Here is an 18,992-nt window from a genome sequence, read left to right on the forward strand (position 1 = left end):
GATACCCTAGAACAATTTCACACAAAATTACAAAATTAATCTAGCGCTAGCTCTATGCTCCGATTTTTTTTTCAAATTTGTTCATGAGGTGGCAACTACCCAAAATTTACATTTATTTTATCATAAGACCCATTTCATTTGCGACTGATTTTTTTATTCAAAATTATCGACTGGCTGAAAAAAAGAATTTAATTTCTGGAACCACATTTGAATTTTTAATTTTTTTTTGTCTTTATTAGAGAGATTTTCAGCCTTAGGCTGGTTCATCAAGATTTTTTTTATGATTTTCCAGAGTGTGACGACTAATCGTCGGGCAGGTCTCACGAAAATGTAGATGATTTAAAAAAAAATCAATACTTTGAGAAATCAAAATTATTCATGGTAAGTAATGCAAGAATTCGAAAAAAAGTATTGATGTAGGACTACGTTTTTTAATTTCTGTACCGGGGTGTAAGTTCAAAGCTTCGAAAACGAGCGAGTGACGCTTAGAGTGCAAGGTTTTGAACGTTAATACCTCTTTACCGGCTGTACGGAGTGGTATGATAATCATTTCATTCCAAAGACAAAATGTCCAAGAGTTTTATGATTGTTAATTATTGACCTGAAAACGTGTTTCAAGCTTTAAAATTGCTTTGAAAACAGGCTTTTGAAATCACACAAATTCGTCTATAAGCTAGCACACACTCGGAAATCCTTCATTTCTCGATTGGTGTTCATCGGAGCAACATCGTTTGCAGGTGAGCGTCGAGCGAGAATAGATTGTCTTTCTTAAGACAGGTGAAATAGGAGTAATGGAGTAGTTTTCTTTCCACAAGGGCCCTTCTCAGGGTTAGAAATGAACTGCAAAAGTTCAAAGTCTCTATAAACCAAACAAGGAAGAAAGGAAATCCATTAAATCGTTATGACGATGAGCGATAAGGAAGGTTTCTCTCCCAATTCCATTTCGTTTCTGCAGCCGAACTGCCATTCACGTTTCCAATTGTTGAGGAGGGGGTCTTATTTTTGCCGTGTTATTCGGAGGAGGAATCCATTCCTTCTCAAGCATTAATAATTTTGCTCCGGATTGACAATGATTCAAATTGTCGGGACTTGAGAGGGGGCGCTGAGTATTTCTAAGGCAGAATCGATTCCTCCTTCGAGCGTTAAACGTTCTTCGTTTCTTTCTTCGGAAGATGAAATGTCTAAACTTGCTACTCATTGATTGCTAAGCCAACGTTAGCCCTACGTCCACCTTGCGGTTATATCACAGACCCAGTTCTAGTTTTTTTACATGAAAAATTAATTATACAAACGTTTTATCGTAAGACTAATAATTTTGTATAATGAAAATCATATTTTAGAAAAATATTCATACAATTCCAAAATCCTAGCCGTAACAACCAGCAACAGTATGCATTTTCAATCAATTTATTGTTCTGAACAAAATTTCATAGGTTTCTATAGGTTTTTATTTTTTGGGTAAGTTTAATAAGGGTTATTTAAATTAGTTTTTTTTTCCAGAAAACTGGAGAAATACGAATAATTTTTCATATGTTTCATCAGTCTTCAGAAAATATACGCAGCGCTGCACTCGAATTTAATTTTCATCAGCTTGCGTTCATAACAAACACGTATTCTCTCATGGTACAAAGTGCACTAAACTCAGAAACAAGTGAGCGCAAAATGAACACAGCGTAGAATTCAGATGCTAAATATCGCTTCTCACTTGTGTGATGCCCGCCCCATTTTATACAAACACAAACACACATCAAATTCTAGCGCCCCTTTTGTCTTCGCTCGTTCTAAGCTAAGCATAAAAACAACAGCGCGCCTCCATACCAACCCTATACGCTTGTGTGATGAAAAATAACTCGACAGAGAAAGCAAAGCAGACAAACCAGATTCGAGGGCGGTTTGAAACTAGGTATATAAACCGGTGCAGTAAAGATGTTCGAACCTTGAAGCGAACGGTGTTGACGACAAAACATTTCAACTTAGTTTCTGTGCGCGTTGATTCGCCCGAGCGTATGTGTGTACAAGGAGTAAGAGTTCAACTGAGTGCAAAAAAGTTGCATATCAACACCACGTTGCATTCCGAAGACTGGTGGCGCATTTCAGTAAATTATCTTAGAAAATTTGGAGAACAGTTTTTTTAGACTTTTTCCTGTCATCAGGTCGATGACTTGAAATAAGCACTAAAATCATGTTGCATTATCGAAATACCTTCATTCTTGAAAAATTCGAAATTTGAAAAGAGCATCCAAAGTTAATCATGAAGAACAATTATTCAAATAACGTTATGCATCTGATGCATTTAGAAGAAAGTGCGGGTTGTGCGGTGTAATCAAGGGTAGCCATTAGATTACATTCTTCATGGTGGAGAAGTTTCTCCCAAACACAAAAGAAAATAAGGATATTTGAGATAATATATAAATTACAAATGAATTCCCTTTGATGATACTTTATTAATGCTACAAATGTGAAACAAAAATATTTTTTGCTGTGATTGTCTACCTGTCCTATGAACAGTTTAAACAGGCGGACGAGACGCCACTATATTCACCTTCAGTTCTCCACTAAGGAACACAGCTTTCACCTCTGTAAAATACCTTGCTAACGTCCGACTGGAATTTGCTGCACTTTGATGTCACTTTTAACCCGGATACAATGCTCGAATTCAAGAAAATTTAATGATCGATCGAAGAAATCGTTCTTTGGCCCTGGAATGGACCGATTGGTTTGGGTGGCTTTGTATAAACAGCAGTTGAGTCATGTTTCATTCTTCCCTTCACGAAAATAATGAACAGGAATCGCAAGTGTTATTTTTCTTCTTGATAACAATTATGACGGCGATCTTTTACAGTTAACATAAACACGATTACAGACGATTATGTCTGCGACACCTCCAAAATTACTTCACATTACTGAGAAACAAAACATTAGAACCGCTTAATGGTCTACATTTCACAACGTATAAAAATCAACAACGATGTGTGCGTGTGATGTAAAAAATATACAAACGCTCTTCATCAAACAGCATGATAACCGATGGTTTGTATCATTTAATAAGCTCAGATTTGATGCTGTAAACAAAATAAAAAATGTTTGAGGCGTTTGGTTTTTAATTTACAGAAAAAAAGGAAAAATGTAAAAATTATTTTTGGGTGTTAAAAATCAATCTTTGCCATTTATTTTTATTAAAGATTATTTCATGTAAATGTTTACCACAACTACGGTGATTAAGGTGATTCATACGTGGAGTAAAATTTTGAACCTTTACCGGCATAAACAAGAAATTTGAACCCCATAAAATATAGTTCAGCGGTGTCAAACCGCGCGTCATAGGCGACCAATTCACTGGATCAAAACCGTAGAACTGCTCATCAAATTAGCTGCGCAATAGGTCCATCATTTCGTATGCGGTTTGATTTCTGACATGTGGCACCATCTTTGTTACGAAACCACAGGACAGTCTCGTTTGACAATTGAGTTTACGAACAATTTCCAGACAGGCTCTTACAAAACTTTTGAATTTTTATCCTTTATATCTGTACAACGCGCGCGACGCTCAAACTTTTGTAGACTACTTTTTTTTCAACTACTATAAAAACAACAAAATAAAAATAAAAATAGTCCATCATCACTAAGATCATGACAGACATAATAGACGAATACAAATTGAAAAACAAAAAAATATAACATAGAAGAAACATTGTTCAAAATTGTCTAAACAATATAATCCGTTTAAAAAAACTTCGTCAGGTCATACATTGAGAATAATAAAAACAAAACAAAATAATAGAAAAAACTGTTTACATTAAGATAACCGTTCGTATAAAATCTCGTCAGTCGAAATCGTTGTCAAAAATATTTTTTTTTTCAAACTTTTCAATTCGAAAGCAGGAACACGACAATGTAAGTGATTAAATTAATTGCTGATGCAAATGTAAAAAAATATACATTAAAGAGGCTTTCAGAACGTCTTTTCGTCTGCCTGAAAACATATCCGAACAGTATTGTTGAAACCACATGTTAACCAGATTTAGCTCGTGTATTTTGGGCAATAAAATTAGAAGTCATTGCACGATAACGAACACTATTGAATGTAACGTTGTTCTCATCTTCTCGTTTAAAAAAGTGTGGGCCAATGATTCCTCCGGGCCACAAATCGCACCAAACAGTACATTTTCGGGATGCATTGGCAATTCTTGTAGTCTGCTTGTTAACATATCTATTCAACCAAAAATATGCTCCATTGCTAAAGACAATTTTTCGATAAAACGAAAAAAAAAACATTTTTTTTGCAGTGCATTGATTTTGATAATAATATTCAATGATTTATAAGCGTTGTAACAATTGTTCCGAACTATCACAATCCTACATTCCGTTCGTACCCTAGGCACAAACCTTTTTACATTTTTGTTTAGCATGACATGTCTAACTTAAAGTTTTTTATGGATTCGTTCGCAAGCATAGCTGAGAAGCAAGGATTCAAGATAATATTTAGATCTTTATATCGAGCCAGAGTTTTTTTTTCTGAAAAGCTCATTTTTAATCTCTAACTTCTAAAATTTTATCGGAAAAGTACTTTTCCTTTGTCTGCCATCTATTTAAGGAAAACTAATCGTATAAATCGTATAAATCGATAAATATAATCTAGGTCCAGAAAGAGAGTTTAATTGTTCGTCAAACTCGCCTTTCAATTGGTCTATTATTATTTTGCGAGCTGTGTAGCGTCTTGTTGACACACTACACGGTGTGATTGGATATGAGAAATACAAATTTGACAGAATACTGCTCTTCAAATATTTCGACGACCTCAGCAACAGCATTGACATCTCCGATTCTCCGAGTTACAAACCCTATTGTTGCGCCCGCGGGCCTGCGGCAGTGTATTGTGGTGAAAGTGCCACCTTGTTGGATTTCATTCTCACCGTACTCGCATTCAGTAGAGCAGCGATGTTGAGCTAGTGACAGCAAGTGAGAGAGAAAAATGCTCCCCTTTTAACCAACCACAAGCCGGGAACCTTTGCCCCGGTGAGAGCCTATCCACCGAATGCAGTCGCACTGTGGGCAGGCAGACAGGCACACAGAAAGAGAGAAGCGAACTGAAGCCAGAAAAATGACAATCCCCTGGTTGGTTGGCTTACCGTCTACAATTCGTCAAGCCGTGTGTATCATGTTTCCAGCGGTTCGGAAGTAATCCGAACACAATATATTTTTTTAATTTATCATTCCGTTGCATGTCATATTTTCACACAGTAGTTATCAAAATTAAGGTTCAACATCAAACAGCATTTGACATGTCGTGCTTGATAAGTGTATGAAGAGTGAAGCTGTTACTACTTTGCATATAAATAACTTTTTTCATGACGTACATCCGCTTCTTCGAATCAACCTTGACGTAGACATTCAAGAAGGACGCAAATCGGAAGCAACCGTCCCGTTACTCGTCCACTCACGCGCTTTAGCCTTCCAGTGACGTTGAGGGTCATCACTCGTCTTTTCATCAATGAAAGTTTTACGTGTGCTGTCGTCGTAACTTTTTGCTGATACAAGAAAAAGTTCGATTCATACATTTGGTCGGTGTTAAGTCAGACCGGACCATGTGACATTTTTTTGATTTCGAGAAAAACGAACTGGAAGTTTAGTGCTCTGCAATTTTCAAAGCATTTAATTTTTGACGTGGAACTACGTCTTTCATCAAGAGTGCCTAATCAGAAAACAGATAACGTTTTTATGTAATAATGTTAACGTTAATAACTGTTTTCACTGTGGACGAATTCTCACGATTTGCATACCAATCGAATCGGAAATTCTCTAAGATTAGTTTGATATGCTATACATTGCAATTCGCTAATCTCTAAATGGTTTAAATTCATGAAAACTGGAAGAATTTTCTTTTTTCCCATATGCATTTCTTAACAGATCGGATCAATTTTTGCATCAATTAATAGGAAATATTCTACGCGTCTATCACAATTAATAAAATGTAATTTTCATGAGATGAACAATAGAATAACTGGAAAATATCAAGCGTTATCTAAGCGCCCTAACTGCCAAATTTTGATTGGCCCGATTTACGGTTTCACCAACACAGACTTCAAAATCGATGTACCTGTGGAAATCCGCTTTGCAAATATACATGCTAGTCAGGGGTATTTTTGTTCTCACTGAGCTGTAGTTCCCTAACAAGGGGGAATCCGCTTTACAAATACATGCAAGTCGGGAGTATTTTTTGGTGTTGAGTACTTTTGTACTCGCTTGTCGTTGTGCAGACCGGAATATGTTTCCCTAAAATGTACTTTTAAACCGAGAAGCCTGGGAAAATAGTCATTTCAGATACTAGAGGTGAATGAACTTTCGCGGGTCGAGAACTACGTAAACATGAGATGTGCAATAATTTCAGAGGGAAATGTAAAATACAATGATCGTTTGACAATTCTTCCGTTCACATATTTTGGTAATCCTAGGCATCATATCCAACGTAAAAGGACTGTTAGCCATCCCTAGTTGGCTGCGCATCTTCACAAATAAGTCCCTCGGTGATCGAGTGTTTTTCCTGTGACGGATCGACACCACAGGAACGGTAGGTCTGTCATCGGTCGGGGTAAGTGAAAGAGGAGAAAAAGAATCATAAACAAATCGATAACGTGTGCTAGTTGAAATTAAGAATTTACAAGTGAATTTCGCAATACTTAAAATTAATTATATATACTTATTATCTAGTGAGTACAACTATAATAACCAAGCCTAAACATATCCTAAACAAACTTATATTCTAGCTTAATACTATCGAGGATTACATATATATTAATCTAATTTCTAACCTAGTAAATACCAAGAAAACGATTGTTCCTGCTCTTGAAATTAAAAGGAATTATTAAGGGGACTAAACGTGAGTAAAACTGTAAAAATAGGAAATGAACTTATAACTACAATTTATTAATAATTGTTTCCTACGTATAATTTAAAACTAATATTTTGTACATATGTGCAATTCCCAGGGAAATTATAATTCGCCTTACGAACCTCAAACATCGGGTTCTAAAATTATAATTCCGGAAGAAACCCCCATCCGTTGTTACCACTCGTAACAAGGACGTTCATCAAATTTATTTGTAACGAAGTACATAATCTATTACAAAAATTTCGATGCATTCTAAATTAATATTCGAAATGGTAAACAAGTGGATTGCATAGAATAATTGCGTAGTTCTACGTCGAAAATATGCGGTCGTGTCCTAGATACAACCCCTTACAATTTTGACGTAGGATTACGTCTTTCGGGAACATATTGGGGTACAAATTGAAAATCGAAAATCGAGCACATCGTGAAAATTGTCCAATTTCAAACGCTTATTGCTCAGTCATTTCATGATGGATTGATGAAATTCTTGCGTCAATCGATTTCGGCACTCCATAACAATTTTTTACATTGAATAAAATAATATATGTCATGAAACTAACATAAAAAAATTTAAAAATCTCAACCCCTGTCCTAACGGAAATACCCACTTATGATTGGTCGAAATTGACGACAGATGCGGGGGTTCCCTAACAGAGACATCAAAACCAAGCTGCCTGGGGGAAATTAGCATTGCAAGTACATGAAAGTAGGGGTAGCTTTTGTTTTCACCGAAATATGTTGCCTAACAGAGACATCTAAACCAAGCCACCCAGGGGAAATCGACAATGCAAATACATTAAAGTATGGGAAGCTTTTGTTCCTACCGAAATGTGTTCCCTAAAAGAGACATGCACCCGTGGCCGAGTGGTTAGCGTCTCACATTATCATGCCGGGTGTTCGGGTTCGATTCCCACTCTGGCCGGGGGATTTTTCGTCAAAGAAATTTCCTTCGACTTGTACTGTGGTCACGCGTATTCAAGAGCTTGCCCCTCGGAATGCATTCAAGGCGTGTTATTTGGCTTAAGAAATCTCAACTAAGTATTAATAAATGACGCTAGTTAATGCATACGTAGAGACGGCAAAAGTTCCACAGGGAACGTTAACGCCATTCAAGAAGAAGGAAAGAAACATCAGAACCAAGGTGCCCGGGAGAAATAGGCATTGCAAATATATGCAAGTCACAAGCATTTTTATATTGCAAGTAAGGTGAGTGACACGATTAATTCTAGCAAATAAAATTTAAATTTAGAACTTTAATATTTATTGCTTCGTCAAATTTTATATCAATGACGATAGTGTGTTGTGAAAAATTTAGCACAAGTGTAAGTGTAAAATTGTATATGGTAGCAGTTGTGTTAAAAATTAGAAACGATTCATTTCAATTTTCGTAAATAATATCCAAGGTGTGTTCCCACTCGAGAACGGGTCGTTCGGTTGAAGCTGTATGTTTTGTTGTGTTCATTTTCACCCAAGGAATGTTCATATGGCGAGAAAAATTGGAAAAGTGAAGAAATATTCGAAAAAGAGATTTTCCATATGCTCTCCATATTGTATTGGGAGTTGTTAGTCAAATGAAAATTCGCATTGGGTTGAATAAAAGGTTGAATAAACACTCAGAAAGTAAAAATTAAAAAAAAAATTATCTTTTCAATTTCAAATATGTTTTCTCTATACAGTAGAACCCCGATAATCCGCGGAATAGTTGGGCTAGCTCACCGCGAATTGCGAAAATCGCAGATGAAGGGCTAAAAATTAGGTGTACAAAAAAGATATTTAAGCATCGATACAGAAATCATTAAACTATCCATCTGTAAGGTCGTTCACACCAGTGATAAGATAATGTAAAAGGCATGACCAAAACAAAAGAACAAGACCCTACCGCTCACTGGCAAATTCCGGGAAGTTCTATAGAATTACAAGTGAACTCGCTTTCGCGGATCCGCTCGCGGATAATCGAGGTTCTACTGTATTGAAGTAACATGTTTTTACTGATGACAAAAAATGATAATTGTGTTCGGTATTGATTATTATCTGATATTGCATTGGTGAGTTTTTTTTCTTTATTTCATCCTTACATAACACAGGAGGCATCTCGTCTAGGGTTACAGAGGGCGGTTTTCATCATGTCTCATTCGGCATCTTTTTTAGGGTCACCAAATCATTATCAAAGAGTGTAAATATGTAATTCTTCAAGCATATCCAAAATCAATAGATAGCCTAACGGAATCCTACGTCAACTATGCGGTCGTGTCTCGGACACAACCTTCCTGTGACTTTTTTCTCTGAAAGAACAATGAACCATCTGTATTGTGAGGCTAAACATGTTTTGTACCTTTTATCAATACCCAAATACAGCTGGTTTTGTGATTCCGGACTCTAAATGAATCAAGCTTTAATCAACAGTACGAAGGGAAACATAATGAGAAAGGCTGGTTTAGTCTTCTAATTGAATCTATTCATTAACTTTACTAAAACAGCAACAACAATGTATTTTAGGCTACTTTTATGAGTCCTTTATTATGCTGCGATATAACGTACAATTTTGAAAGTGAAATGTACGTTATATCGAAGTTACCCGGTATAACTAAACCGCTCAAACCAGCGCTTTTGTGACATTTGTGATAGTCGAGATCAGCGATGCCAATGTTCCGGTTTAAACTGGATTCTTCCAGTTTTTTTCTCGATTTAGTCAAACCCTTGGATTGATCATTTTTTACACGATTTTTGTTACACACTCAACTCAGTGTTATTTTTCTCCTGCTTACACTTCCGATTCGATGCGGTTAGCGCGCAGTGCGTTTGGTACCTACCCAAGCTGCACGTGCTACAGTCTCCGAATTTATAAAAATATCAGCTGTTCTAGATCCTCCAAAACATTCTGAAGTTCAGTCCAATTGATCTAGTATTTCAACTACGACTGGTGCAATGTTCGTAGCAAGAAATCTGAACCGAATTGGTTCATAGAGCCGGCGTGCTATGCTGGTTTTAGTTCATATAAATATCACGTGTCACGAATGATCTAAACCAGGAATTCTCAAAGTGGTTAATATTGACCTCTTGGGGTCGATATCAGTTTTCAAGGGGTCGAAATAAACGAAAAGTGATTTTGGGAGTCGACGAGTTCTAAAAATCGATCATGATTTACCTATGATTTCCTATTTGAAACTTTCAAGTTACTGTATAAGTTGTGCTACGTAAACCAACTTGTTATAGAGTAATTCCAAAAGAAATCATCCTAAAATGCAGATTTTAAAAACATGTATTTTTGATTCGAATGAAAGTTTGTATTTCATTTGGGTTGGAGGAAATATAAGTTTTTCAAAGCAATTCGGAATTATCGATTTCAGAAAGAGAAATGTCTGATAATTTATAACGTCGATAATTTATATGATTCATACCAAAATAGTGTCTTGGTTTAAATTGATGAAAATTGGAAGCATCCCCATTTCCTCATTCATTTGTTCGGTCCATTTATGTGCTTTCCCGAACAGAGCTGTCAATAACGAGCAACGAAGGGGAAATCGTAAGATGTAAAGTGAGCAAAGGGAAAGAAGAAGAACGAAGAGGAATATTTGCCTAAAGTATAAACAGTGGATCTGGCTGAGGCAAACTCTCATTCTTCGTGAGAAAATCAACTGAACAACGACGTTGGACGGCTGGACGACGAGGGTTCGAATACCTTTCTCAAGGCAATGGGGGTGGAGGAGTTTAAAGTCTCAAGCAAGGAATGAAGGCAAACTTTCAGTATCGTTCTATATTCAAAGCAATGGCAATCGCTTGTTCTTCCTTGTTTTGCGTCATCACATGTCTTCGTTTCAGATTGAGCTGTGGACGCGACCAAATTACTCACTCGTTGATGTCTCTAGCATTGCAATCATTGCATCAAACTGACGCCATTGCATTGAAGTTCTGAGCTACACAATTGTGTGGGGAATCATCAAAATATAACGGAAACCTTGTCATTCTTTCATGATTCTATAATTACTATCTCAAAAGCTTCTCCTTCCTACAAACATACAAACATACATACATTAACCGCTTCACGCTGCGCGAATCGTTGGGGGCCTCATAATACTGCCACAACTGCATCCAGCTTCTGCTGCCGCTCCGTCGACGTCAGCGCCAGGTCGTTGTCCGTTGTTGCAACACGTCTGTCGCACAGACGCACAATAGATGGTTGCGTGACGTCAGCTTAACGTCACAGAGTTGCAGCCGTAGCACGTCGCACCGACTTCTGTTGCACCACTATGTATCTTCCGAAACTTGTCACACTCTCGAATTCGTGTCACTTGGATTGGGTGGTGATTGCAATGCCAGAGACATCAGCGAATGGATAACTTTGTCGAGTGTACAGCTCAACCCGAAACGAAGGCATATGATGACTCAAAACAAGGAAGAACAAGCGATGTTTATTGCTTTGAAAACAGAACGAGACTGAAAGTTTGCCTCAGCGAGATACACTGTTTACATTCTAGGCAAATATTCCCCTTTGTTCTTCTTCCTTTCCTTTGTTCACGGAGACTTTAAATCTTACGATTTCCTCTTTGTTGCTCGTCGATAAGTTGTTCATTATTGACAGCTCTGTTCGGGAAAGCACACAAATCAGTAGAACAAATGTATGGGAAAATGGAAACGCTTATAGTTTTCATGAATTTTAACCATTTACACACTAATTTTTTTCTTAGTGTATATTATATATTTTTCACGTTTTAACATCAATACTCTTTAACTCTTTCTAAGACACTATTTCGGTATAACTCATAGTTTTCGAGATATAAATTATCAAAGATTTCTCTCACTAAAATCGATGTGCCCTTTTTAAAAGTTACAGTTGAGTCAAAAAATTCCCAATTGCTGTGGAAAACTCATATTTCCTCCAACCCAAACGGAAAACAAACTTTTATTCGAATGAAAAAACCATGTTTTGTCATTTGTCGATTTCATTTGGAATTGCTCCACTCGATAAACTGAAAACATCAACAAGAATTCCGAGGAACACATTTTGCCTAATAATTTGATTTGTTGACTGATTTTTAGCTTGCAGATTAGATTCTTCAATTGCTCTTTGGGTCTTGATAAGAATATATGAACATTGATTTTCTTGTTGTCTGCCAACTAATTTTAGACCAGCAGAATTATTGCTATCACGAGTTCTTTATGCGCAGAATGACGGCCGGTGTATAACATTTAGTAAACATCAGCTGTGCTCAAATAAAAAACGATCAATATTCCTAACACGCAACTGAAAACCAAAAATATTTAAACAGGATAGAGCAAATATGTACAAATTTAGCTGCTACACAACAATATTGCCATACTTTGAACTTCAGGTGACGAAAGAATGACTCATTGGGGCCCAACTGCTGTCCAGCAGCAGCAGCTCACAAAGTGCAACGAATTTCGAAGCGATGTGTCATCGGTGGAGAATATCCCGCAACCCAACACACTCCTTCCTTTCTAACACCACGCAAAAACAGTTCGCTTCGGTGACGCAGTTTTAAACTTTGCAATGTTCCTCCAGCTGTTGTGCACTGGCGATTATTTTCACTATTCGAAAAATTAACATATCCTAATTACGCAATTAATCCAATGGCACCGCCGCATTATATCACACCGTAAACAGGCTTGTCCACTTGTGTCAAGAAACACATCTCACACAAAAGTCCATCTATTTTGGAAGGCCGATATTCCAGCTTGGAATCGATTTTTTTTCTCGTTCGTCTGTTCGCTTCAACCGTGAACTTTCAACCAGCCATCTTTGATCACAGCGCTGCGAATGGGACTTTTTTTAGCCTTCTTCGGACCCAGATTTCTATGTGTATGCCCCTCTGCGTTAACAATATATTATTGTGTACATTGTTTCAACGCACAGATTGTTCGCGAGGCCAGCAACTCTTGCAGCCTCGAATGAACACACCAACGACGATGATATAGGGGATATATTTGTGTAACCAGCACTAGAGGGGAAACTTTCCCAACAACATAAAGCCACAAAAATATACTTACAGCAACAGAATTCCGCAATTAGTGTTTTACTTCCCGAGACTGGAGGTTTGGTTTCGGGAGTTCGTATGTTGGGCCGTTTTCGCAAATCTTTCACCAGCTGATGCGAGCAAATTCACTATTTTTCACGACAGAAAGCAAATAAAACACACACCAGATTTACGCGGATGGCCGAGAAACGAAAACGACACACTTTGTTGAGAGCAGTCGACGACGACGTCTTTTTTTTTCTTTTCTCTTTCTCAAACACCAACGCAAAAGCGTAGCTCACTATCGAAATCGAACGTTCTACGACTGCAAACTGATGGTGCAAAGCCTATTTTGACAGCAAATCGATAAAAACTGGCATTCAGCTGTTGTGCAAACCCAACGATTAGATCATCTACCGCTTGCTTGAGGAGAATCCGTGCATGGGTATTTTTTTGCGGCCAACCCACTGTAAAAAATATTTGACGTTTCAAAGTTAGCAGTTTGTTTTCGAAAACAACGAAGCATTGATTTTCTTAATAAAATTCATTTGTCATACAATCATATGTATTCAATTAACACTAATCGTCTGTGATAAGATGAACCAGAATAAACCCTATTATGCAGTTGTGTCGGGTTTGTGTGCAGCATTAGCTAGTTTTTCTGGAAAACTGAGTTCATACAGTCAACATCTTGCACGACATATCGGCAATGAACAGGTGAGTAACCAACAACCCAATGTAAAATATATGAAGTTGTTCAATTGCTGATAAAGATCAAGGCGCCTAGAAGTATATTCTAAGGTGGGCCTACTTGCTAAAAGCACTCTTCAGCCATATTGGAAGTCTACTGTTTTGTTTGTAAACAAAACACAATACGGTAGTGCCGAAGCTCGCTCCTGATCAGTCTGTCTTTTTCACGCTTCAAGCAAATAATTCCTCTACTGCTTTCTTCCTCCCGGTTTCATATACCGCTCCCCTAACCAACTTAGTGACGAAACGACCTCACCTTAGGATATACTTCTAGGCGCCTTGATAAAGATGAAAATGAATAGAACTTCCCACTCTACATTGTTGTGCCGGATTGGTCCCAACAAATGGTGTCGACAACGGTATCGATATCGTGCCATTTTGCAACGATTTTGGACCTGATCACGAACGTCACTTCACGGTGAAAACGAAGTGAATTGTACACAACCTTATTACGGCTGTCACCGTGTGTGTAGAATCCAGAAGAGTTCATCCGTCGTGACAACTTTGATGAATTCGGCGTTATTATGACTACCACGATGCTGTCACGTCACGGTGAAAAACAGGTATATTTGTCACTTGTGTTTAGATGGTGAAAGCTAGTTACGCGGAATGGAGTAAGTTTAATTTCGTATTTATTTAGTTTTTTTTGCTAACATTTTGAATCTTGTATTGTCTTGTTTAATAAACAAAAGATAAACAAACTTCAATTTAACCGCCTGGTGGCATTTTTAGAACGAAATTCTGATGTATCCAGAGGACGTGAATTTGTTTATTTGGATTCGGTGAATGCGCTATGGGATGTAATTAAGGATTGAAAATGTAGCTATCGTAGGTCCATTGAAACATGGCGAAGGTCTAATTCCGATTGTCCTGAATGAACAGAAATTTTCTGTTTCTATTTTTAGGATTAGACTAAGAGAGAGAGAGAGAGAGAGAGTTGCAACACCATAAAATGGCAATGGAGGCCACTGGCCCAAACACGATCATTATGATTGATTATGTATAATACTGATTTATTGATATTTTGAATATAAAATAATAACTGTAAAGTTTTTCCAACATTGCAGAGCTAGTTTTTGTAATTCAAACATTCACAATTGGCGGACCAGACTAGAATCAGGACGATAGTTATAACTTTTTACGCTATAGATATTTTCAACGGTATCGTTTTGAAGTATGTCTGTCTGAAGTATGAATGAAAGAATATTAAAAAAGTGATAATAAGTTTCAAACAAGGAAAAAATAAGTCTATAATTGCAAAGCATTCACAAGATACTGTTTTCAAATTCTTCTCTAGTTCTTTTTCCATAATTTTGATATCCGTCTAAAGAAAATCTGAATCACTTTCCGCTTTTGTCAAATTCCTTGAAACCCATCAGATGTTTTCTATGAAGATTATGCTTCTGACCGACGCTACTGGCCAGTTTTCGTTTAAATAATTAAATCAAACCTAATATCCCGTATATCAAATTACACGAGAATGGGAAGGATAAGAGGATTAAACCTTAGAATCCCATATGGGAGTAGCTCAGATTATACTGATCGTGAGGTGGATAAATTCGGGTTTGTTGTGAGATATAGAAGACGGTTCATAAAAAATGATTCTAAATATTTCTCACTAATCTAACGAGTAAGACAGAGCTAAGTACAAGAGTATGTGAGATTAAATTATGATGATGGTCCCGCCTCCTTCCCCTACAGAGGTTTGAGCAAAACGAGTTATCTAAAAGATAATTTATTTATATTTTCTCAACATTGAAATCAGTATAGCAAACACAAAAAAACGCACTGATTTTATTCACAGTGTTGCCGGACGAATTTCAGGAGAACGATGAGAGTGAAACCTCTTTTTAGCTACGTATATAGTAACACAGCTTTAAGCTAGAATTTATTAATTTTTAGATTAATGAACAATTCTTCATATATGAATAATTCTTACATTTGGTTTTCTTCTGTCTCTTTCCTCAATTCCTCCGGTTTCTACTTATTTTCTCGTTATCTGCTTCAACTCTTTGATTCAATAATTTTCATAAACTTTCTACTTTCTTCAAACTATGGCTTTCCTTTTAATTTCAATTTTCTATCACTTCAATTCACTCTATCAATCTATTGTTTGTTTTCATTCTCTTCATCTTAATTTTCATCTGACGTTTCTCCTGGTAAACATTACACTTTCATTTGTGAAGGGCGTAATCGGGACTCACTTGGTAACCGGTAGTAACGGCACAGTGGGTGCGGCAACACACAGATATAAGTTAAAAAAAAATTGCAATGTCGAAAGACATGCCAATACTCAGTCATGTCCGCCACAGAGCCAACCGCCAGCCTTGTTTTGGATTGACTATGAATATCCTCATTCAGAGAAATCGAGAAAATTTCCTTTACGAAAAATTCCTAGACCGGCACTTAAAAATCTTTCAATTTAATATCCTTTAGGCAAGGCGCAAATTAAGACGCATATAGCGCGAGTAACTTGGCGCGATATAGCGCCTGTTTTTGTGGCTAATGGAAACAGATAGAACGGCGCAAATTGGCCAGATGACGCGAGATGGTGGAGCGCTCGTGAGACACGACTCGCGCGACGCTGTGGCTGAACCACAGTTTCTCGTGCTGGTCATGCCAGATGTGGTAGTTGTGTTGGTGAACAATCATATAGCGCCATGGGTTTGACACTGTATGGCTGTACTGGTCGGGTGATTGTGTTAGTAAATAAATATATCGCGCAACTCTGTGTTAATCAGTCATTGTATGCGAGTGGCATGTTATTTATACCAAACTGCGACTCAATATGCGCTCCACCACGCTACGTTTGTGGCACGTATGAGTCGTGTTGGTATTCTCGCGTTCGCTTACGAGCGCTATACGCTTCTCAATTTGCGCCTAGCCTTATATCTGTGCCACGCGCGCGACGCTCAAACTTTTGTAGACTACTTTTATTTTTTTTTTCAACTAATACAACTATAAAAACAACAAAATAAAAATAAAAATAGTCCATCATCACCAGATCATGACAGACATAAGAGAGATCAATACAAATTAAAAAAAAAAATAATTTAAAAAAATTAAATAGTCTACATAATATAATCCGTTAAAAAACTTCGTCAGGTTAATTGAAAATATTAAAACAAACTACAAAAAATTGTCCACATTAATTATCCGTTCGTATAAAACTTTGTCAATAAAAATCTTCGTCATGAAATGAAAAAAAAATCGTTCGACTGTTAATTAAAGACAGCTTTCACGTGTGAAATACAGTGCCTCTTAAATTCTGTAAGTGTTGTTGCGCATTTAATATGCCTTGGCATCGAGTTGAAAACATTTATTCCTTTGAAGTACAACGAATTTTGTGAAGCACATGACAAGAAATTAGGTGTTCTTAATTCATTCGCGTTTCTAGTGTTATATCTATGGAAATCACTTCCTCTTTCAACTCGATCACACAAATATCTAGGCAGCAAACCGTTAACTACTTTAAAAATGAACACCATAGTTAAATAGACAATTCTTTGCTTCACGGATAACCATTTTAGAGCGTCCAGCATCAAAGATGAGGAAGTGAATCTATTACATTTTAGAATCAACCGCATTATTTTATTCTGCAAACGCTGTAATCTCGATATTTGTGTATCATTGGCTAAAAATAATATGGAAGAACAAAAGTCTAAATGAGGAGAGATGATTGATTTGTATGGCTGTATTTTGCTGTAAATAGTTAAATCGTTTTTCAATCGGCATAAGATTCCATACTTCTTGGCAATTTTCTTGATGACATTGTCAATGTGAGTATTGAACTTGAGTTTGTCATCAATAATCACGCCAAGATATTTAATCTCCCGAACGCGATCAATGGTCTCACCATCAATTACAATTGAGACGTTTTCATTAGAACGATTTCGCGAGATTACCATAAATTTAGTTTTATTTATATTCAACTTCAATTGCTTATACTTCAACCATCTACTTAAAGAACGCAAATCTCCATTCAAATGTAAAACGACCTGATTCAAATCATTAGCTGCAATGAATAACACAGTATCATCTGCAAAAAGGTTAATATCACAAAATCGTAAAACTCGTCGCATGTCGTTGATGTACATAATAAATAAAAGATTTCGATTATTAAACGTAATAGTCATGTTTTATCTCTAGCGTAATTTATAGAAAGAGAAAATAAAATTACATTCTTATGTTCAACAACTACATTATTCCCGAGCAACCAAGTATTTCCATCTTTGAGACAGCATTTGATTCAGCAAACTAATCATCGAGATATAATCGCAAACTTGTCATTCCAAAACATACGATTAATTAAATCGAATATTATCTCATACGCTGTATTAATTTTACCTACATAACGTTCAAACGTCCGAAATTGTGCAACCAACACAACGTTCAAACGACATTATGCAACCAACATGTCTCTTATAAACGGGAATGAACACTTTCACTTCACGGAGTTCATTTTTACATGCAACTGTCCGTGACAATGATGATAGACACAAAAAGATTAAGTGAAGTGTAAGTGACGTGAAAGCGTACGTGGCAGTGATGTTCGTGATCAGGCCCTTTGTCGGCCTACCCTTTGTATTCGACTACCAATTTCGAGCCAAACCTGTGCCAATCTGGCACCGCGTCGATCGATTGCAGTACTGCTCAACCGTTTTTATGGCTGTTTGTTTTCAAAAAGTTTAATGTTAAGCAAAAAAAAAACAGGAAGTGGGTTATATCTATGGTATAACCGCAATGGTGACGTAGGACTATCGTTGATTCAGTGATCATTTGTTTGAAGTTGAATCTGAATCCATTCTGAATGAATGACTAAATGAATATTTGAGGCACTTCGAAAACGAGAGCTCTTTCGCTTGCATGTTATTTTCAATGCCAAGAGGAACTGGCAGATTATTTTGCAGCAGCGATATCTTTCCGGATTCTTCTCGAAGTCCACCACCAGTGGTTAATGCTAACTCGATAACCACCTGTTAATTGCACTTGATTGAAAAACCACAAAATCAATTGTATTTGGTCGCAGTATTATATGGATAGAAAACGTTAAAATAAACTCTTTCGCTTGAATGTAATTTGCAATTCCAAGGGGAACTGATAGATTATTTTTCAGCAACGGTCACTTCTTTCCGGATTCTTCTCGATAACCAGCAAACGTAAAGAGTTGCGCGCGTGTATGTGTGTGTGTGACGGTTGCTCCGATGTCTCAAGTGGAACCAATTTTCGATGCTGGTATTCTCTCGGTCGTTTTCTCTTCTCTTAATGATAATGAATCCTTTGATCCCTCACCATCCAGCTCGTCCAGTTCGTTCAACTCGTTCAGTAACGATGTTGTCTTGTCGATGTCCTCACGAAAAATGAATGCGTTTCACCACCAC

The 18,992-nt window shown here is 37.0% G+C and overlaps 2 protein-coding genes across 4 annotated transcripts in view; one reads left to right on the top strand and one right to left on the bottom strand.

Annotated features, from left to right (window-relative positions):
- LOC129764463 (lissencephaly-1 homolog) overlaps positions 1-13,194 on the bottom strand; it is a 136,940-nt gene extending 123,746 nt beyond the window's left edge. For 2 of the 3 annotated variants that reach the window (XM_055763554.1, XM_055763557.1), the window contains exon 1: positions 12,896-13,194. The gene's annotated coding sequence lies outside the window, so the exon portion shown is untranslated. Of the gene's footprint in view, positions 1-12,207; positions 12,622-12,895 lie in introns of those variants that run through there. The other variant, XM_055763559.1, reaches the window with a different exon arrangement.
- Positions 13,195-13,367: 173 nt separating this feature from the next.
- The window catches only part of LOC129768620 (transmembrane protein 42), a 37,509-nt gene continuing 31,884 nt past the window's right edge, over positions 13,368-18,992 (top strand). Inside the window, exon 1 of the mRNA XM_055770376.1 lies at positions 13,368-13,578. Coding sequence (XP_055626351.1) covers positions 13,459-13,578 — 120 coding nt within the window. The 5' untranslated portion in view covers positions 13,368-13,458. The remainder of the gene's footprint in view (positions 13,579-18,992) is intronic.

Source organism: Toxorhynchites rutilus, chromosome 2 (genome assembly GCF_029784135.1).
Source record: "Toxorhynchites rutilus septentrionalis strain SRP chromosome 2, ASM2978413v1, whole genome shotgun sequence".
In the NCBI taxonomy this organism is placed as follows: domain Eukaryota; kingdom Metazoa; phylum Arthropoda; class Insecta; order Diptera; family Culicidae; genus Toxorhynchites; species Toxorhynchites rutilus.